Source organism: Cygnus olor, chromosome 3 (genome assembly GCF_009769625.2).
Source record: "Cygnus olor isolate bCygOlo1 chromosome 3, bCygOlo1.pri.v2, whole genome shotgun sequence".
Classification (NCBI taxonomy): domain Eukaryota; kingdom Metazoa; phylum Chordata; class Aves; order Anseriformes; family Anatidae; genus Cygnus; species Cygnus olor.
This window is the reverse complement of record NC_049171.1, coordinates 58,384,661-58,406,448: the sequence shown is the minus strand read 5'-3', so window position 1 is coordinate 58,406,448 and position 21,788 is coordinate 58,384,661. Positions and strand designations below refer to the sequence as shown.

The 21,788-nt window shown below is 41.2% G+C and overlaps 1 protein-coding gene and 1 long non-coding RNA gene across 3 annotated transcripts in view; one reads left to right on the top strand and one right to left on the bottom strand.

Annotated features, from left to right (window-relative positions):
* The window catches only part of ARHGAP18 (Rho GTPase activating protein 18), a 90,887-nt gene that overhangs the window by 18,310 nt on the left and 50,789 nt on the right, over positions 1–21,788 (top strand). Inside the window, exon 1 of one of the 2 annotated variants that reach the window (XM_040551255.1) lies at positions 8,454–8,641. The exons of the other annotated variant lie outside the window; for it this stretch is intronic. Within the exon in view, the coding sequence (XP_040407189.1) occupies positions 8,565–8,641 (77 nt within the window). The 5' untranslated portion in view covers positions 8,454–8,564. Of the gene's footprint in view, positions 1–8,453; positions 8,642–21,788 lie in introns of those variants that run through there. 2 annotated transcript variants of the gene reach the window in all.
* LOC121067137 lies at positions 824–6,593 on the bottom strand. The gene is made up of 3 exons (XR_005818133.1): positions 6,522–6,593; positions 5,325–5,379; positions 824–4,090 (listed from the first exon to the last, which is right to left on the bottom strand). It is a non-coding gene; the product is annotated as an uncharacterized LOC121067137 (long non-coding RNA).

Sequence of the window (21,788 nt, the reverse complement as noted above, 5' to 3'; positions counted from 1 at the left end):
GCCACACATGCTACATCCTCATAGACTGACATTTCGGGTGGCTTCACCGGTTTTGTATGTTATGTGTATTACACATGCACGTATACAAAATGTTTCCCTAAATGCACGCTTATTTATAGGATGCTTCCATTTCTTTTTCTTTTTTTTTTTTTTCTGGACATATGGCGAACAGTATTGTACATCACGTGCGTTACTAAATAACAAGATCCTATATTGATTTAAATCAAAGTAAATCTGACTGTTGTAACATAAATACCATTTCTTGTGAATATCTTCCAACTGAACTGTAAATGTTATGTTTTTCCTGAAGAAACTACACAGATTATATTCTGCTGTAGGCAAACTTTCAAGTTTAGCCTTCTGTAACATCAGCTATTGCTTCCAAAATACACAGCACTGGTACTCTATTCTTGCCTTGTATTTCTACAGCTCTGAACTTTGCAGTGCAAATCTGTCTGTCACAATCTCCCTGCAGACAGAGATGAGCAAATTAGCTACAACGAATGATTTATTAAGTTTATTCATTTGTGACTGTCATAAATAAACCCTTAGAGGACAGAGGCCTTTAGAGGCTATGAATTTTATGCTTTCTTTAAAATTGCTTGTGAGTAGTGTGTGTGGCTATGCATCAGCCTAGAAATATTTCTGAACTTTGAAGTTATTGCTAGGTACATATAGCAATATAGCTGTACCTACACACGCATGGGTACAGCGATAATGTTGCTTTGAGTTTATTTTTCTTGCTGCATGACTGGTATTTTTTCATCTTTCTCATGGGCTGTTTTCAATCACAAAGAATCAAACAAACACTCAAGTATTTATTGTAAAAGTTCTTGCACAAGTGTTCACATTAGTTTTCTTTGTAGTTTTTATTCAGGAGAGTTACATTTTGAATAGTTATGAAGAGCAAATAAAAAGCATCAGGAGTACTATCATAAACAAATGATCAGTTTTATTCCTGCAGTTTATGTTTGTGAATTTCTTTGTTCTAAATCTGGTCAGTCCTCGTTGCAATAAACCTATTGGAAAACACTTCCAAATATCCTATTATTTAATTCAAAATTACAAGTGCTAAGCATTGCTGGCAAAGCGAATTTGTGCAAAAGTCATAGTTAAATATTTGGTTGTGTTGAGGATTTTTACAGAATTCCAGAATAACAGAAATGAGCCTAGTAAGCTGATAAAAAAGTGAAAATATAGGGACTTTAATTCCCCACTTCTGATTTGTCTCTGATATGTACGGATACAGTTTTAAGAGATGTTGCCCCATTAATGTGGTATTTCTCAAACTGTAGTTAGGACTTTATATATAGTTGAAGTGTGGTGGCTTTCTTTTGCAATTTAGCTAAATTCCTGGAAAATGCAGTTCTGAGTTGATGCAAACCATTTGTGAATTTATGTTGGATTCAGAAGACTGTTTCAATTCAAAATAGCAAAATAATACAAATATTGACAGCTTGAAATATTCCATATGAACGGTCTCTGAATTTGATTCAACTGTGTAAAACAAAGGAGAGGAAAACATTTAAAAAAGAATGTTTGGGGTGGAAGAGAATGATGCAAAATAAGTATTTTTGTTTTTCATATCTGTAAGAAATAACTAAAAATACTTTGCTCTAGGTTAACTTGAAGTTTACTGGGTAAGCTACGGTTTAAAAGCCTTTACAGAACAATCATTTTCTTTCACGCAGCTGATGACTCAGGCAATTGTTTCTTTCATTGTTCTGAAGCGCTTGTTGCCAGCCTAGCAGCTACATTTCTGGATAGCTCTGGCTTACTTGGTTTAGGATTTTGTCACAATGTTCGTGAGCTTTTCTGACTAAACTGAGAAAATAATCTTTGTCATTGCTGCTGCATGTTTTACTCCACCAGATGTTTCTGCGCTGTGATGAAATCTGCAGACAGCAGCAAAATTAGAAGGTTAATGAAGAGAAGAGCACAGAGTCAAAAAGCAGGCTGACTTAGAGGATGTGTGCAAGAGGGAGCATGCCTTCAACTTCCTCGCCAGATGTATAGTGAAAAAAACATCCCAGTCCCTACTCAATCCTGATCTAAAGCGGTCGGGGGGAACAGCTAGCACAGGCTGTGAAGCTGGGTGACAGACAGCCTGCTTTTTAAAGCAGCAAATTGCATGGTTGTTTCCAAGTAGGTTCTCTGCACTTGCTGCCCCCATCCTCACTTCACTTGATGAAACTTGAGCTGGCCATTCCATCTGTCCAGTTACACCCAAATGCTGGATATAGCGGTTTAATGCCTAATTTAAAGGATAAGAGAGGTAGTGTTGTGAGTTATGGGAACCTTCTCCACTCCCATGTCTCCAGTGGTTTTAATGTTGGGTGTGTTATCCAAGGGGAGAGACAAAACTGGGATTTCTGGCTTTCATGTGACAGCAACCTCACAACAAAAAATTGAATGCCCCCCACCAGTCTGCATGTATCCCTAACAGATTTTGGAATGACCTTCCCATGTATGCTCTGATGTGCAAACTGGTCAGCAAATCTGCTCCAACTGTATCATATGCATGTACGTTCAAGTTGGTCATAGGAGGACTGTAAGCACCAATGTGACACAGCCATGGGAAAAGCTAACGTTTTCCACAATAAAGTGCTTGTGACATTGTGCAAGATACCAGTTGCTCTACAGAGTTCAGGACCCCCATGCTCAGGGAAGATTGATTCACATTGGAACAGATGCAAAAAAAAAAAGGCAAGAAAGATGGCCAGGAAGATAGAAGCATTCTCTCTGACAGAGAAGTGAAAGCATGTAGCATGTTGAACACGGGAAAAAACTTTTGGGGGGGTTATAGAGCTGCCTTGTATGTACTTAAGACAGGATTGATCAGAAACATAGATACCGTGCACCACAGTTTTTCTTTGGTCTTTATTTTCGTACACTTGGAGAACGTATCTACCTGTGCCACATCTAAGTGACGCTTTGGGAGCATTAATAAAGACTGAGGCCATCATATGCTGAAAATACACTGTCTTTTCAGAATTAATGGCATATGTGAAGTGAAAGTTTAAGCAACTAAAATTGTATCAAAACTATCTCAAGAGAAAGGGGGCTTTCAGAATCACCAGTGAAAAACCCTTAGCCTGCAACACTGATGATGACTTTTCAAAAGTGGTGTGGAACTTCAGTTGTGGTATTAAGTTTTCCTCTAAAGTCCTACACCTCATGTTGAGATACTGCAAAGTGTAAAAGATTTATTATTTGTTCTCTGTGCTCCTGGATACAGAAACCCATGCCATTTTATCCCTTTTAAATCACACACCAAAAAAAAAAAAGTCATAATAGTAAAGCAACAAGAAGTAATACACTGCACTTTTGGTACCTTTTAATGCAATTCAACGTATGGTGAATAACCTTCATAAATAGTTAGGTATTATTAGCCCCGTTATATGGATAGAAGGGAGGCAAGCATGGGTATGAGGATTGTGCAAGGTCACACAGCAAATAAATGTGGATAAATTACCACTACTGAAACTGATATGCCTCTGGGTAAAATTCAGCAGCTGTCTGACCATGAGTGAAAACATTAAAGCAGATGAGATGAGAACCTCGTGCAATCAAAACTCCCTGTGATTTTCGTAAGGTAAACAGATGGACTGTGATGGGCGAGACCTGAATTTCTCCAGGGGTTGCGTTCAAGAAAAATCAAACTGAATAAACTGGAATAAATTCATATGCTCATTACTCTTCATATGGATAATCTCAAAAACGGCATCAGTAATTAGTTTCACCTTTTGCATTCATCACATTAAGAATTACCAAAGCAGCCACCAGAGTGCACCAGATACATTTTAGAGCAACTTGCAGGAAAAGAGAGGAAGGTGTGAAGTTTCCCCCCCTCTTCTTTTCTTCTTTTCTTTTTGCTGAGGTTTGGAACAAGCCAGCTGTTCAAATTTGTGTGTGGAGGGCAGTGAGGGAGAAGGCCAGCACTTGCAGAAAGCCGTGAGGGGTTTGTTTCTCAAACCCACTGTTGTGTCCTTGTGGTTGCTTCTGTGTCAGTTCTGTGTTGCTTACAAAATTCTCCCTCATACTGAGCTGTCTTCTGATAGTATTGGACGTATTTTTCCCATAAAGAATGCTATGGAAAAATTGAATGTGGAATGCACGTTAGTTTGAAGGATCAGACCATCAGAAATATTCATGATGTGCAGGCTAGCAAGGATGTTATCAGCTTTCTGTATGCAAATTTACTTTCTGTGTAAAAGTGCATGTGTGACTTCATCCCCATTTTGATATTCGGGGGTAGCTAAGTTGGTCTAAAACACCTCCTACATACTAGTACATTTCAACGTATTGAATACTCCACATTTTAGATGCCATATGTTGCACATTGTAACTGAACATTGTCTTCTGTATGTTTACAGGCAACATAAAAACATTAAAGATGTAGCTTATCTGATAGGCGTGGACATCTGCATGTGACCTACTCATCTAGTTTATCATTCTAGCCTGTGGAAGGAAACAGACAGTTATAGAGCATGATTCATCTTCATGTCCTAAAGTGGATGGATGACATAGGTCAGATGATTTTACCCACTAAAAGTGAATTTCTTTCACGGACTTTCAGTGGAGCCTAAAATCACTTGCATGGATATAGACATCAAGTGTTAAGCAGCAGAAATCATACCCTACATGTGTAATATTCTTTGCTGTACTACAGGAAATATACATTTCGTATATACAATGGGAAAGAATATCTTTCCTATATATAATATTCTTTCCTGTATTGCTGCTCGCGTTGCTCATTAACAGCTGCAGAGCACTGTTTAAGTGTGCGGTTCTTTGTGTAGTGAAGTGCACCACCACGTGGGGTATGGAGCTTAGCAAGCATTAGACTTCATCTTACAATATATGAACAACTTTCTGCTTCATGCCTTTCCTGGCTGTTAGCTGGAATCCTGGAAACATAATTTGGACAATGGAAATGCTGCCACTTTATTAGAATGTGAATTAGGTGAGTGAGCTGACTGAGGCATTTTCTTCTCAGTTGAAAATCTCTTTGAACAAATTTTACAGTAGGTAATGCTAGGGAAAGGATGAAACTCTCCTGCACTAGGTCATTACAAATGTATTTTACAAGTCCTGAGTTACAGTTGTCCATTCACTGCAGCTCTGCATTTGTTGTCTGAACACTACAGTATTGCTTCTAAGGGGATCTCTGGAGCTCAGGAATAAATCCGTGCTGGGCCGTTGAAGTCAGTCTGTGAATTGGAACTTCTAAGCTTATCTGTTATAATTTCTTCAAACCAGTGCTTCTTGGTAAAAGCAGTAAAATGCAGTACTCAGTAAAATTCAGTAGACTGCATTTTTACCTGCTGATAATTGCTGCATCATCAGGAACATGGAATGTGAAAAATCAGCCAGCACCTGGAAATAAAAATAAAAATAAAAATAAAAATAAAAATAAAAATAAAAATAAAAATAAAAATAAATCTGTGTAGTTTTGGACCTTTTTATTTGAAAAAAAAAAATTAAAAAAGGAAAAAAAAGTCATTTTGCAGTGAAGAGTGAAAAGCAGATGTTGAACAAATATATATTAAGTCCTTTTAAAACAGTGATGAAGGATGGTGCTGATGAGGCATTTTCTTTTTAGCAATTGGTTTGTGAAGAAAATACTAAGCATGAGAGTCCTGTACTGCTTGGCCCCAGTGACTGATTATATTAAGTGTAAAGGTACCGCATGACATCTTAATCTAAATATTTTGAACTCTTTGAAGGAGTCTTGGGTTCAGCAGTAAGACAGCCTGATTTGTAATCTCCTTTCTCAATTATATCTCTTTCTACCACATAAAGCTATATGCCTCAAATGTTGCCTTCTTATCTAGCTGATAACAAACAACCTTGCTTTTCAAATAAGTATACCTGTACCTTGTTAAGAAGAAGAATACTAACGGCAAACTTGATAATTACTGAGTATAAGTTGGTTTAGGCAGAGGACAGACTAGTGGAAGAGTGGTGATATTCTTGTCAGTTTACAGCAATAATGCATCTGTAGATCTAGATTATCTAGCTGCCTCCAGAATAATTTCAGCAAAGAAAACTAAACTGTGCTGGAGTTATGCTGTCATAACAGGACAGAGTTTGATCCTATCAAGCTGTCAACCAGGGTAAAGAAAAAAGCGTGCCTGGAGTTAAGCTCTTAAATCCACAGGAGCTGTTGCATGCTCAGCACATTTGAAGCATGTCATACTAAAGACAGATTTAAAGAAGGGAATCGCTATCTGTTATTTCTGAGTTATCAGAGTTATCAGTTATTTAGTCTGATTACTGAGTTATCAGTAATTTAGTCTTTATTCTCACTTATTAATAGAACTTCTTTCTTTCTAGGTCCTTTTCCAACCCTCCTTATGATACACTTACAAAAGTGTGCTTATTCTCCAGTTGATGACTATAAACTCAGTCTGGGTTTTGCCATTCTTTATCTGCCTCCACTACTCCCCTGTGGACTCGGCAGCATGCAACCCTTCTCCCCATTTTCCATTTGTAGTAATTTCTTTTTTTTTTTTTACCAGTTCCTTCTGATGCCATGCTGGCTACATTGTGCTTCTTCATTCTTTTTACAGCAGAAGTGTGGTGTATCCTAATTATAATGTGTTTTAAGATGCTTATCAAAGGATAAATACTTTAGATTTTTAATCTTATGGCACCTAATATATATTCTTTTGGGCATAGGGTTTTGGCAAGCACTCATTAAGCTCAGAATGCTTTAAAGATTTTTACTTTTTTTTTTTTTTTTAAATCTATTCTTTAAAGGAAGTTTTACAACTGACTAGAGTATTTGGTATGCAAACAGCTAGCTGAAGATTTTAGAAACTGCCAAGTCCTAAGGCAATTTCATTTCATTTACATTTTTAGTTTTCTTGTTTTAGTTTAAAAGGAAAAGGTTGGGTCCTTAACAAAATAATTTTGTATTCTGCATAGGCTGTTCAACAATTAGCCACACATGCATTTAAAGACAGAGCCAAAGGCAACAGTAAATAGGTGTAGTGGCATATATTAATAGGGTGCTTTCTCATCTCATGCTGATGTGCTTCTAACGTGAGCAGTGAAAAGAGATGGGTCTTGCTTGTGTCTGCGTGTGAGAAATCAGGCCCCAGTTTTTGCCTTTCTGACACAGCCGGAGAGGTGTACTGAGTGCTGTACCTGTGTACTGAGAGTACAAGGAAATCTTTTCACAGCTCTTAAGTTTTACAGTGTTTTCATATCCTTGTTTTTCGGCAAGTTACACAGGTAACTTGACCCAGCGCACTGCTTTTGGTGAATACTGCTACTTCAGCTGTTCGCAGCTGGACCACTGAGACACTGCTGAAGTAGCAAGCACAGAGGCTGCGCTCTTGCTTTTACCCTTTGGAAACCAAGGACCTCTGGGGAGGTCGGGCAGCGTGCACAGCCTTTGGTGTGTGCAGTAGATCTGCCCTGAGAAAACTGGATAAAAAGAAAAATTTCCACTTATTTCATAGATCTCTTGTACTTTATTGCAATGGATATGTGAAAAGCTTATCAGTACTACTCCCTGTTTTTCATAATTTTTTGTTTAAATTTGAAAATTTTGATGAAAATTTGTCAATTTGTGTGCAAAAACATTTTAGTCAAAACACCTTGGTCAGCTGCCTACAGATAAAACATCGTACAGAAGTCCTGGGAGAATCAGGCATCGTTAAAACTCACCCCTACCCTCAATTCTTTGTATGCACCTAAAACCAAGGCAAAGCTGACCTTCAGTGGTGGAAGAAGTGAAAAGGCCCCTCTGTCTGTTGAACTCTGCAGCACTTTCCTGTGCTTGTCATGCTGAGAGTCTTCCCAACATTTCATGGGGATGTTACCCTTTTCAGAGAAATAAAGGACAGCCCCTTCGGTGTCCCATAAAAGGCCACCCTTTTAAGAAGAAACCTGGATAAAGTTATCTGCTTAAGTCAATGACAAAATTCGGTTATGTCTGGGTATCACCCACGAACAAAATCAACAGCTCCAGGTGTGTGGAGGGCCGTGAAGGACACACCAGTCCCGCTCAGACACGACGGGAAGTTTTTCCTGTTGGATTCTCTGCTGGGAGCGATTTTTCAGTGACTGCAGGTCAAAATTACCGCCCTGCAGATGGTATAAATACATGAAGATCGGGCCCTCGAGGGTCCTAAGCGCTCCTGAGCACCTCACGTAGCCCCGCGCTGAATTTTTCAGACACCTAACTGCAAGCAGGGCAGCTGCACAAGGGAGAAGGAAACGCGATAGTTATGCCAGCACTGAAGCCAGTCCATTTCCTAATGGCAAAAAAAGCGATTCGGACGCGGGGCTAGAGGACAGCGGGAGAGGGAGCCCGGCTGCCTGGTGTCCTGCCCTGACCCCGCATCGCACCGCCATTTTGGTAACCATGGCGTGCGATGAAAACACCGGCGGTGGCGGTGGCGGCGGCGGTGGTGGTGGTGGTGGTGGCGGAGGAGGGGCCCAGCGGCGGCCGGCCGCAGGAGGCGCTGCCGTGGGCGGCCCTGCCCCGCTGTGCCGAGCCCTGCCGAGCCGCCCCGCTCCGCCGAGGCGCCGGCAGAGGGGATGGCAGCATGAGCTGGCTGCCGGGCTCCCGCGGCGTGGTGCTCACCGCCTACCACCCCAGCGGCGGCGGCGGCGCCCCCGGCGGGTGAGCGGCGGCGGCGGCCCCGCGGGGAGCCCCTGCGGGGACTCGTGGGGCGGCCGGGGAAGCGCCTTCGGGGCCGGTTGCGGGCGGCCGGGCTGCGGGCACCGGGCGGGAGGCGGCGGGGAGCGGCCCCGGGGGAGCCGTGCCCCGGCAGCCCCGCGGGATCCGGCCGTGGGGGGCTCCAGCCGGCTCTCGGCGCGGCTCGGTGCTCGGTGGTGGTGGTGGTGGTGGTGGTGGTGGTGGGTGTTTGTTGTTGTAACGGGGTGCGCTGAAGGAAGTGCAGGTGAGGCCGAGGGAAACTTGCTGAAGGTTTTGACAGCTCGAAAGGGGGTGGAGGGGAGCAGGGCGGCTGCACCGCGTGCCCCGCAGGCTGTGTGTAACGCGGGCTGTGTGCCCTGGCAGTAAGCAGAGACTGCTGAGAGGGAAGGAGTTTTGTCTTCGCTCTGTCTGCCCTGGCCTTGCTGGAAGTGCCCACAAAGGTCCCTTTGATAAACATGGGACTTTTACTAACGCGGGGAAGCTGGCTGAAACCGGGACGGTATCGGCACTGGCACGTGACTTACACGCGTGCCCAAGTAGAGCGTGTCAGACCAAATTGATTATAATCTCATTAGAAAAAGATAGAAGGAAGTGCTGGATGTCACCTTGGACAAAAGATAACCAATGCGCCTTGATATGTCATGCCAAGAGTTCACGGCAAAGGCAAGATCCGAACTGAACAATGCGCTTACGGAGTGCTTGAACAGCACAGCCGCGGCCCTGTTTTTGTTGAGGTGCTCCCTTCCTTGTAACTATGTGTGTGTATAGGGAATAAAGGTGAGAAGTGGTCTCCTTTCTTAATTACAGCATTAGAAATGTGCACGTTAGAGCTGGGTAGGACAGGGGGTTCCCACATTTAGTTTGCCTGAGCTCCGCCACTGGCAGCATTACAGCTTCAAAGACCGTGCACGTTTGCCATTTAGCTCTCAGCTAAGATCCAGAAGGCTGCCTCTCTTTCCATGTCACAGCTTTCAGTATCACTACGTACCCCTCTGCTGCCTCGAAAACTCTGTAATTTTCAACGGGAATCAGAGCACTAGGAAGCTGCTGTAATACAGTGCCAGCTGTTTGTATTGTAATGAAGCAACCCTTTTGGAAAGAGTAATGGTCATCTTTTTTTCGAGGACATTCAAAACAATGAACATCAGAGACTGCATTGTTTTTTGACTGTTGGAGAAGCATGGCACTGGTGCATCCTGGAAAAAGCAATGCATTGGCTGTGCTCCAGATAAAGTGGCAGCTAGGAAACTATGTCCCTAACCATTTGTTTTTCTTCAGGCATACAAGAAGTCCTGCTTCATAGGACTGCAGAATTTTACTGATCTAATGGATTATTGAGCTACTTTACCATTCTCTTCTGGCCCTTTAAAGGCACAATGAGCCTGTGAAATACTTCCTGTAAAAAAGTCTTACCCTACTATTGGTTCATCAGGCTAAAATCTAGAACAGCTTCAATGTGATTACTTCCAAGTTTGACAATTTAGCAGTGTTGTCTTGTCAGTGACAAAGTTTAAATCAGCATCAGAGTTGTCTTTGCCATAGAATTTATTTTACAGCTTATATTAAAGTAATAGCTAAAGGAATATCTTCTTATATTTTAGATACTGATTATGGGTGACTTCTGTGGTATACCTAAGTATTTATCTAAGAACTACCTTAGAGAAATCACAACAGCAGTTTACTCAGTCAAGTTTAATTTTAATAGCTCTCCCCTCCATACTGCTTGTTTTCTGCTTGCTTTTCACTTCTCAGCTTTAACCCACTAGATTCACTGTTGCTTTATTGGCTGTCTTGCTGCCTGCATTTTTGTGTTATCTCCCTTTTTTATGATGTCCATGCACGGGCATTTTTCTTGTTTTTCCCATGGAACTGCTTGATGTTAAATGGACTGTGGAAAATAACAGTGAATCAAGTAACTTGCCCACGACTCTGTTTCAGCAGCCACTTTGGCCCCTTATAAGCATGTAAGGTTCATGCACGAGAGAAATGTGAAATTGACATACCTAAGCGTAGACATCCAGTGCCGCTTGGGTTTCTTGCTGGGCATTTTACCCCATCTTCTGTAGCAGAAAGAGATGCAGGTCCTGTGTCATATTTGCCAGCCACACACAGGCATTTCAGGTAACAACAGACTTTTCATAGGGCTCTGTTTGCTTACCCTTAGACAACAGTCTCATCCAGACAGGCCTCTGCAGGACTGTTCCTGTTCAAGAATGAATGTGTGTGTGAATGTGCGTATGTATATATGCAGCTAAAAATATCTTTTAAGTGATTATAAGGCGAAGGCCAGGTCTGGAGTATCAAATAGGTGGGGAATATAAAAAATATATAAAAAAATTAAAATATAAAATAAATAAAATTAAAATATAAAATATAAAAATATAAATAATATAAATATATAAATATAATATTATTATATTATATTATTATAATTATAATTAATTATATATAATAATATAATAATATAATATAATATAATAATATAATATAATTGTAATTATATTATATTATTATAATATTTATAAATATAAAAATATAAAATTAAAATATAAAAAAATTGCAAATAGCTAGATGGATGCAAAACTAACTGCATGCATGTGTGTGAGGAAAACAAAATTCTGCTGCAGAGCATTTTCAAGAGCTGAGCTTAAAATGCAAACTGAGTGACAGATAAATGATTCTAAATGTGATGGCCACTGCAAGTTGACTTTGCTTTTGTCTCCCTTACCTTTGCCTTATCTCAGAGGCTGCCTTTCTGTATTGTCTCCCTGGCTGCATCAAATTGTCATGTGAGTCACAGTCTCCCTGTATGTCTCCAATGAGTCACCGTGCTTTCTCATCAGCAGCCAGCACGTGCACTTTTGCTGCCACTTCATTGCACTTCTTAAGCTTATTGCAGAAGACCAGTTTGAGTTTTGAAGCTTTGCAAGCTAGTGCCTTCTTAATATCACATGCTCCCAAAGGTCCTGTGAATCCTCATGTTGCTAGCGACTTCTTAAGAAGGACTCCAGCATCTCATAAAGACTAGGCTCTTTTTCCTCACAGGTCATGTACCTATGCACACCCTCACTTATTTGCTCTATTTAAATCTTGCATTTGGTTTGCCAGCACTGGCTTGCAAAGTGAGAACTACAAGCCCGGTTTCCCTTAGATGGAACTAAAACCCAGACCAGTTCTGGAGAGAGTGCTGTAACCCTTGGCTGCTGGAAAACAGAAGATTCCACCTCCTCAGGTCTCTGCCAAATGATGCCTGCAAGCAAGCACCCATGGTGCTGGAGATTCACTGTCCTATTAACTGCTGAACCCACGTGAATCTGGGAGATGTCAGCTGAAGATTGGAAGTGTGTGGCAGTGGAGGAGAAGGTCACAGTTAGTTTTTGTTGTGGAGCAGAGCCCATTATTGTGGATTACTGCGCAAGTGTGCATAAAAGAAAATATTTTTTATCTTCATAAATACGGGTTTTATTAACTTAGTGGTTGTAGTATCTGTGTTGACTGTTGGGATGGGTGACAAGTGAGGGGCATAAAATACTTAGTGTTTTCTACAGGCAGCTTTGGTCTAAATCACTCACAGTTTGATCGCCTTTCATTGTTCAAGTATTTGCTCAGTTTAATCTGAAGATTTAACAGTTTGCATCTCAAGCCAAGAAGAAATCTAGTAGTGAATATGAATTCATGCCTTCTTTGAAGGCCAGTTTCTGTTCTCATTCCTTCAGAGAGAAAAGCTCTCATTCCTCTCCCTCTCTTTTCCCACCAGTGACTCACTCTTGGAATTGAAATCCAGTGAAATCCAGTCTGAAGGACTAAAGCACTGTGAGAGATGCATGTAATGCTCAGTGTGTGAGCAACAAACTCACAAGCTGATTATAACAATGGGCTTGTGGTGGCAGAGCCTTTTGCAATTTCTTTTGCAAGCTGTTAGTACAGCACAGATTTGGGGTTTTCTATATCACCACAGCATTTGTTGTTCCTACTGCCTGTAACCTGACTGCCGTGATCCCAATACGGATTCCCCAGCACAGTACCTGCCATGTGGTGCTTCCTTTTATGCAAGGCAAAGATCTATCACGCTTCATCTCACTTTACAAAATCATTGCAATGTTTTATCTAAGTTTACAGGCTCTATGTGAGTACAAATACCTTAGAAAAATCCTTTCCTGCCTTGAATTTGCCTGATAATTTGAACAGCATTTGTTGTCCTGTGCCTACCGACATACTCAAATAGAGCTGATAGACAACAGTGCTCTAAGTTGCTTTGTCTAAAACCGCTTTTGTGTCTTTTGTGCTTTATGCATGTATAAATATGTAGCGTACTGCAGACCCTTAATGTGTTGCTTAGTTACCAGTGTATTAATCCCGCTAACTTGATCTACAGACAGCAAGATGTGGTAGCTCACCATTTCCTGCTTCCCTGCGTCCAGATTCCTGTCTCCCTCGAGTTACCCCTTCCCCGGTTTGCACCTTATTTCTTCTTTGAATTTATTTGGCTTCTGCCTTTGGTTCTTGCTATGTCCTTCCAATAGAGTAAAAAGCCCTTCAGCTGCCTGTTAATACGTCATCAAGCTGCTTCTCATTTTTATTTTTGTAGACTAAATAAGTAATTATTTTTGAGTATCTTTGTTTCTTCGGTCTAAAAACATTTTTTGGGGTGAATGTTTTGTTTAATTTCTTCAATTTTTAGCATCCTTCTTTACATGTGTCCCGCTATTTTGCCTTCCCAGCCTGAATTATAGGGAGCAATTCAGTGTCAGTCTCATGAGTGTCACCCACACAGGTAAAATCACTTCTATGATGCTAATTAGCACCTCATCCAGTTGCAGGCATGGTTGTTTTTCTAAGCATCCTGTTGGAACTCACCTCAAGTTTCATGTCCTCTGTGCATTTTTCAAGCCCTTCTTTTTCAGGGCAGTCCTCATTATGCAGACATGGTCCCTTGGTCCTGCACTTAGATATCCATTTAACGTCTGTCAGTGTTATTAGTGTCAGTATTATTGCGATAAGCTCAATTCACTAACTGACCTGGATCATTCTATGTCATGGATTTAGATTGGATTTAATGCCCTTTGCTATCTGTGAAAACAGTCTATTCAGTTCCACTCTCGGTCAGGCCCTTAGATAGGTATCAAATGAGAATAACTGTGCTGAATCGGTGGAGCTGTGTAGCAGAACAGAGGAGAATCGGGGCTCGCCGTATACTGGCTTTCTTTTTTATTTTAATAAGATACAGAGAATGAGATGACATACCTATAAGGAATGTGAAGCATAAAAGCCTTTTGAACATTTTAATTAACAGCTTTCTTGAGTGTGTACAAATCTAGATCATACAGAGCATAACACAAGATATTACTGGATGTGCTGTTACAAGCATGTAGTCTTTATGTAAAGTTAGAAAGCGGCTGAACTTCTGATGAGCAAAGTGCCAGAGGAGCCTTGTAAATCTGAACTTCAACCTTAGCTCTAAATGTGGCATCAAATGAATATTTCTTATTTGCATCTCTTCTTTTTCTTTGAAGAGCAGAATTGTTGATTTTGAATAGGACTAATGGCTTTTCCCATCTGCTGTTATTGGCTCTCTATTGAAAAGATTGAAACTGTTATTGCCGGTAATTTACTCGTTTCATAGCTGCCACCAGAGAGGTTGGAGCTGAAAGTGGTAAGGTTTTAAAAGGCTGTTCATACGGGCTTCAGAGATGTCTGCAATGCGAGTACCCAGCTCTATAGTTGTGCTTTTTTACTAGACTTACTGAATGCGTGCCTTCATTTTTTTTCTTTTGTGAATCAGAATGCTACAACTGAACTGAGGCTGTAATTATAGTAACTGATACAGAGAAGTTCCCGCTGTGAGTGGCATTGCAGATTCCTGTTATGTATGGGTCACTGACTGTCACTCCAAACTCAGTAAATGAACTTGGCCAGGGGAAGAAAAATGCCACACTAGTAAGTTTTGAGCATTTCCAACGTGACAGTGAGCTGTTTTGTGAGGGCTGCTTGTTTTTCGGTGAACCTGTCTCTGCCTTGGAATCCTGATGTCAAAATAATTGTGTGCAGGCAGGGAATTTAAATATTTCTAGCCAAACAAGTAAGAAAAATTAGGGTTTTTGTTTTTAAAGTGTTTGTGCGTGTAAAAAAATTATTTGATTTATTTTATAAAGTACACCATCTTCTGGGATATGTTTTTGGTGACAACCCAACCAGTGTAATGGGTTGAGCACACGAGCAAGTTACCCTTCTGCCCTCCTGAGAAAGCTGAAGCTATGCACTTACTCTTTGGTTATTGTTTTGTGCCAACTGTCTTGTATTTCAACAGAGTAAAAGTGAGCACAGCAAAGGTTAGATACCTACTGATACTGTCCCGTGAGGATCACCTGTTCCTTATTCACCCGTGTCATGTCAGGCTGTTCCCTGCCCCTCCTGCTACGACATCCCACTCCCGTTAGCCTTGAAATGCTTTCAGGAGAGTTTTGGAGACTTTACCCGTATTCTTCCTACAACACCATTTCTTCCTAAGGAGGCTTCTTAGACCAAAAGGCAACAAATACATAAAAATGTATTGGAATATTTACTTTGCGTTGCCTGTGTTATTGTTGGAAGAGTAAAGCGGTTTGGGGTGAAGTATTTGAGGAGGAACAAAAGTGAATGTTTTTAGCATACTTAGAAATATGATTGAAGGTATCTCACACGTGAGAAAGCAACAAGGTAAGAATAATGCTGTCTTCAGCACGTAAATAAATATCTCATCATGCATACTCAGCGCCAAACTGCAGCAGAACAGTTGGTGTGTTTTGCTTGACTTAGCATCAATACAAATCCTCAATTTACCACTCCTCAGACTACCTCTTCTTCCTGTCCACCAGTCCCTAAATCACCCAGACAGCTTTCACTCGGACTTAGGGAAGTCAGATGTTTTAACTTTACTTCCTGTTTGAAAACCAGGAGAATACTTAAGAGGATGTGTGAGAATTGTTTTGTCAACATTTAGTGATATGGCACTTAGTAAATTGTTTGGTTTTTTATTATTTTTAATCAGTTGATTATTTTTAGCTGATTGCTGTGTAATCATCAGAACAATAGTTGGCTGGACTCAAGGCTACTGTCGAAATGTTCCCTCTATGAGAAATTCTTTGCTTTTAGTAAAATACAACATCAAGGTCCAGGAGTATACTATATCAAGAGATACCAGGGAGATTTGTGACTAGTTTGAGAGAGTGCGAAGCTAGATTGTAACTGGACAAACAGATCGGGAAGTTCTTGTGTGTTTGTATCACCCAAGGAGTGATATAGCAACTGTGGTTATAGCCATGGTCATGAGCCTGTGATCCCAGATACAAAGGAAGTAACTTGGTGCAGTAAGCGAAAGCCTCAGCTGCTGAACAGCAAGGAAGTACTGGTGAATACTCATCTACAAAGCCAGTACTCAGTTAGCAGTCACAGTGAGAGACCAGAGCTATGGTTACCGTGGGCCAGTGGAAAATGCTTTCTCTGTTGGCAGTTGCTAAGAGGATTACAGGTCTAATGACATCCATAGTGTAGCTTCTGGAGCCTCACCTTGTGATTTCCTTTGTCACAGCCAGGTAAGGGAACACTAGTAACAGCATTGCTTTTGTAGGAAAAATCATTCCCATCGTTCCTGTTTGCAGAGGGTGGCTGTGTTCTGCTAAGCTGTCATCTTCTGAGAAGCCTATGTGCCAGTAGTCTTGAGGAATATCTTCTTGTTCTGTTGAAAGTGTTATATCTCAGGAGAGAGATACTACGCTATTTACTGAAACTTCTTATTTTCATCTCAGAAGCCTCAGAGGGTTCAAACCAGCAGAAGTTTTGATGTGCAGTGACAGTGGTGCAGGTTGTGGCCAATTAGGCTTGGATGACCTGAAAAGAGTGGGGACATCACTGAAAATGGAGTTTCCTTCCACCTTTCACCTACTTCTTTTTTTTTTTTTTTTTTTTTTTTTGCCCTGGCATTGACATTTCTGGTCTGATCGAACTAGGCTGAGCTGGATCAAGAAAAAAAATATCCATCTGAAAGCAGTGTTTTTCACAAGAGTTGTTTTCAGACAGATTGGTTTCTTAACCTGATTCAGCAAGTGACTGCATCAGTGACAGCGCTGACACAAGGGAAGTTATAGAAACCCACAGAAAAGGAAGGATTTGACAGAACCCTCTGGCAGCAGCCTACATCTATGTCAGCTTAATGTGATTATTACGGGGCTGTGATTTGACAAGAGAACTCATTTTTATGAGTCCTAGTACTGGCTATGGCCGTATCTTGTAAGAGGTTGATGGGATATAATTTAAATCTATTGGTTCAGATTTATTAAAAAGATAATTTGGTGGCTTAGCTTTATACTGGCAGGTTTTTAGTCAGTTCAGGTACGTTTTGTCCTTTAGCAGCCACTCTAAAGCTGGTGTAAACTTAACCTCTGGCTAATTTTGCCCTGACTCATGCCATTCGGTGATTCAGTAGTGTGCATGTCCTCTGCCTGCAAAAGGCACGTTGCAGCACGAGGAGAGATCCTTGGGATCCAGTGGTGTTCCCTAGTGGGGAACACTGTGGAGCACCCACGCCCTTACTGTGGAGCTGCAGAGCGCTTGCCTTCCCCTCATCACGTACTAATTGCATAGTGCGGTGTGCTTCCCAAAAAAGAAACAAAAGCCCAGCTTTGATTCTCACACGCCGTAATGAGGTAAATTAAATCGCAACTTCTGAATTACAGTTGGTTGTTAGTTGATAAGCTTGTGAAAGCTTGCTGATTGATGCCTTGTTTAAACACACCTTTCTTTGCTCTGAACTTTGCACCAGTAAGATCGCTTTAGTTTCATAGTGCACACAGTAAGTACATCGAAGCAGTATCGTAAATAAGAATAATCAGAATTACTCATAGGCTTTCCTATAAGAAACACAACCTAACTTTTCATCACTGTAATATTTTCTAGTTTAAGGGTAAAAGAGACTAAGGCTTTAAATAATAAGACATTATTACAGATGTCAGTAAAAATATTATGTACTAATTAAAATGTTCAAGCATCTGTCCAGTGACCCAAATTCTTCCTGCCTTCTTCTTTTGGAGAAGGATATTTGCACTGTGGTACTTGAACCTCAAAGAAGAACAAGCTTAGAAAAATACATATTTGTGTGAATTTCTTACGATGGGTAGTGCATACAAGCACAAAATAAAACAAGATATTTTTTCTCTGTGTGTAAGTAGAAGCTGCTCATGAAAGTTCATGGGAAACTTTATGAGCTTCATGCTGTGAAAGCTGGTATTTGGCACTTTGTACTTCAAATCAGAAAACAGCTTATGAAGACATATGGTAGTAAAATGTGTGCAATGCTGTCACAGTCTTTTGGTTTTGGGGCCTTTCTTGGCCCCAAAATCGCTTTTGAAGTGATTGTTAAAGTTTAGTCATCTTCTCTTGTGAGTGTGAGGGACACGTTCTCTTAGACATTTTCAGTCACTGTTCGCTTGCAGAATTATTTGACGCAGATTTCACTAAACACAGACCTCAATATAGGCTGTTACAATTTCTGTTAAGTTTCAATTTAAATGTATGTATATATTTAACCTCTGAAAGGCACAACTTCAGTTTCTGTTATATACTTTCGAAGAAGCTGCTAAGATACATTGTTAATTAGCAGGTGAGAGTTAGCAGCTAGCAGTTAGTCTGAAAAATGCAGCTGGAGCCAGACTGTGGGTCAGCACGTCTGCACAGGGCCATGCCAGTGAGAAACAGAGCAGGGGACAGTGTGGGATGAGACAACAAAGACTAATTCAGCATAAGCAACTTTATGTGACAGTCTTTTCAAACCTTTCAAATGGTGTATTATAATCTAAGCCTGTACCTAGAGTTTCACAGGAGCCTGGAGCCCAGCTCTTGGCTGCCTTTCAGCATGGGGGTGTTCTGTGTCCTATGAACGCCAGGCCCCCAGGAGTGGGCAGATCATCAGGATGTGCTGGGGGCACGTGGCCATCACAATGTGCCCAGACCTTAGCTGAGCACCAGCGTGAGCCTGCCCAGTTGATAGGTATGTTGCCTACATCCCCAAAGACGCATAGCTGTCTGTATTCATGTGGTTTGAGCCTAAACTGGTAGACCTTTCATTCAGCCCAGGTTGGTCTTTTGTTTTTCTGTTTCTTTTTTTCCCCTGTGTGTGGTGTGATGTTGACACAGGTGCACAGCCTCTGATTCTGGACAAAAGACTGGTGCCTTTTGTACCATGCTTTCTTATGTTACTCTCTTGGAGCTTTTTGAACCCTATTTCTTTCTCACCCTCTGAGTATTCTCACATAGGTATTTTCCAATAAACTTGTAATTCGACTTTGATCCAATAAAGTTTCAACTGCTTAGAGGATATTTCTGCAAGTAGCTTATATTGCACAAATCACTAGTAGGAGTACTGTTCTTATTAAACAGAAGAATCAAGGTTGCATCTGAATATGCTAATATGTTTTGTTCAAAACAGTGGACAGCTGCTTAAAAGCTATTAAAACTGAAAAAGTTTTCTGGTGTCCACTAGATACCCCATAATATTGTCAGATCTTTGGGGAAAAAAAGGCAAAAAAAAAAAAAAAAAGCCACAAACCAAACCTGTTCATAAGAATATTTGGGAAGCTGGAAGTCTAGAAATGAGAAGTAACTGGGCAGTTTTTCATTTTACACACCATTGGTCCAATTATAAAGCCTATTCACCTATCACTTTCATCCAAAGCTTCCTAGGTGAGTTATTCAAGTTATTCCGTTGTACAACCACACTGTGGGCATGAGAAACTAATATCTGTTTATATTTGAAGTTGAAGTTATCTTACTTTTATAGGACCCTGGGATAGCTGAACATGTTTCTTATCCTTCATTTTATTTCCTAGAAGCATTCTCCGTTTTTGAATTCAAAGAAACATTTATGCCGATATGTTCTTTGTAACTGAATTATTTTCCATTTGTTTTTAAGAATTTGTACTCACCAGTAGTTTAAGTTATATTAAGATTCTTCTGAAGACTGATGAAATTTATCTGAGTCAAAATATTAGTATGAAGTAAGATTTTTTGACATAAGCTAGAAAAACAAAACTGTTAGTGAAGCATACTCTAAAAGCTTCAGATACTTTTCAAAGTAGGAGCAACACTTCTGCAGCTTATAGTAGTCAGTGAGGAAACTGTAATCCTTTAAAGCTTCTATTTTTATCTTCAACTATTGTGTTTTGATTCTGTGGCTTGTTCTGAGCTAGCTGGAGACAATCCTTTGTCCCATTTCAAGCTGCTGCTGTCACCAGAAGCCATTGGTAGTACTTTAAACAAGGAAATAACTTGCAATAATGCATGTAATGTGTAAAGTATTTTTACCATACACAACACGTTTATGTAATTGCTGGAGCACATCTTCTGCATCTGTGTACAATCACAGGTGGTAGTAGTCGAGAGTACATAACATTGCTTTTGTTCTTCCGTACACACTGCATATACATATGGCAAAACAAAATAGGAGTTTATAGCAGCACGGGCAAATGGATTGTGCCTTAATTGAGGCTTAGTGTGCTTTATGTGAAGCACTGTATTTCTGTTAGCAACAGAGGTCTTCTCCAAGCTTCCCATTCTGTAGCAAGCTGAACCATCTTCCTTGCTGCAGGCATTGCCTTAGAAATACCTGAGTGTTACTTGGATGCAAAGTGATCATTCTGTTTTCCTCCCTGTGTTGATGGTGGCTTTTCACATCCTCTCTGTATCTGTGGTGGCTTCTCACAGTGCGTGTGCATGGGACTTTCATGAGAGATAATGAACAATGTAAGGGGTGGGCTGCAGCAGCATGAATAAACGGGGAGAAATCCACCAGTGAATCAAAAGATCTTTTCAGTGAAGGGACAGCTGAGCTATAAAGAAGGTTTAAAAAACTCTGCAGACAGAATTCGGTCAATAGCATTTTTAAAATTAAGTCACTTTTAAATGAAGTTCCATACCATTTAAGATGATATGGAATCCATCCGGCCCTTGTATAGCCTTTTCAGCACTAGAAAAGGATCTCCTCAGCTTCTACATTTCGTGGTGGGACCCCTGAGCTTCTGGGGTACAATTGGCTATTCTTCTGTGACTGTGAAAGCATAAAGCAGGGATTCTTCAGCTGGTATTTAGAATTCAATATGAAGATACCATTTCACCAGAGGCATGCTATTGAGTGTGGTCTTTGGCCTCAGTGAACCCCCAACAGCCATGCAAGTGGTGAAAATGCTTTGTCTGCATCTGCACAGCAGGTCCCCAAGTGCCTCTAGCAAGCACCTTTCAGCCTTCATTGCGTACTGAGTGAGGTGCTGTAAGGCCCTGCTTGCTGCGGTCCTTCAACAGCTGCGTGGTGGATTTTACCTACCAGCATGTGGTTGCCAGCTGCAGCTTGTGTGGGAGAAGGGGCTGGTGCCTCCTCTGAAGGAGGGGACAGGCAGATACATACGTGCACTGGTGTGGCCAGTGTCTGTCCCAGAAGTTAGGTTACATTGCTTGGTGCTGAACCAGTCCAGGGGAGTTTCTCTCAGGCATATTCAGGACATGGCTGGATTGCTGAAGGAAGAAATTGGCACTGCCTCTGCCAAATTTGATGATGCAGGCCCATTGCTAGCAACTCCCAGAGGGTCTTTTCGTCCTCTGGATCAAGAGTAAGATGTTCATTTATTGGTGTGAAAGCTGCCTGGTGGCTGGCCTCATTAGCTCTGGGAGGTACAGAACATGTGTCTCAGGCCTTCCTCCCAAAGTTTATTGTATCCCTCATCAACAGTTGTCCACCAGGGTGGTCTGTCAGTCAGTAGCTTGGCAACTTTACCTCATGAAGTCCACCATCTTACTGCTGTCTGAGCTCCGTGTGCTGCCCAGTCTGCATCCAGTTGCCATCTCAGTCTGCATCTCAGGTTGCCATCTGAGAAGGGTGGGAGAGTACTGCTGCACTGAGGGGCCATGGGACAACCAGTTGTCCCAAGCTTCTGAAAGGGCATCTACATCCATCTAGTGTCCTAAGGAGGAGGCCTGTGACCCTTACAACAGAAGAAGGTGTTACTTTGTCTTCTTTCCTTTACCAAGGATCCCTCATGCCCCACGTTTTCCTTTCTCAGAAGCACTTGCTCTGCATGGTTGTCACCAA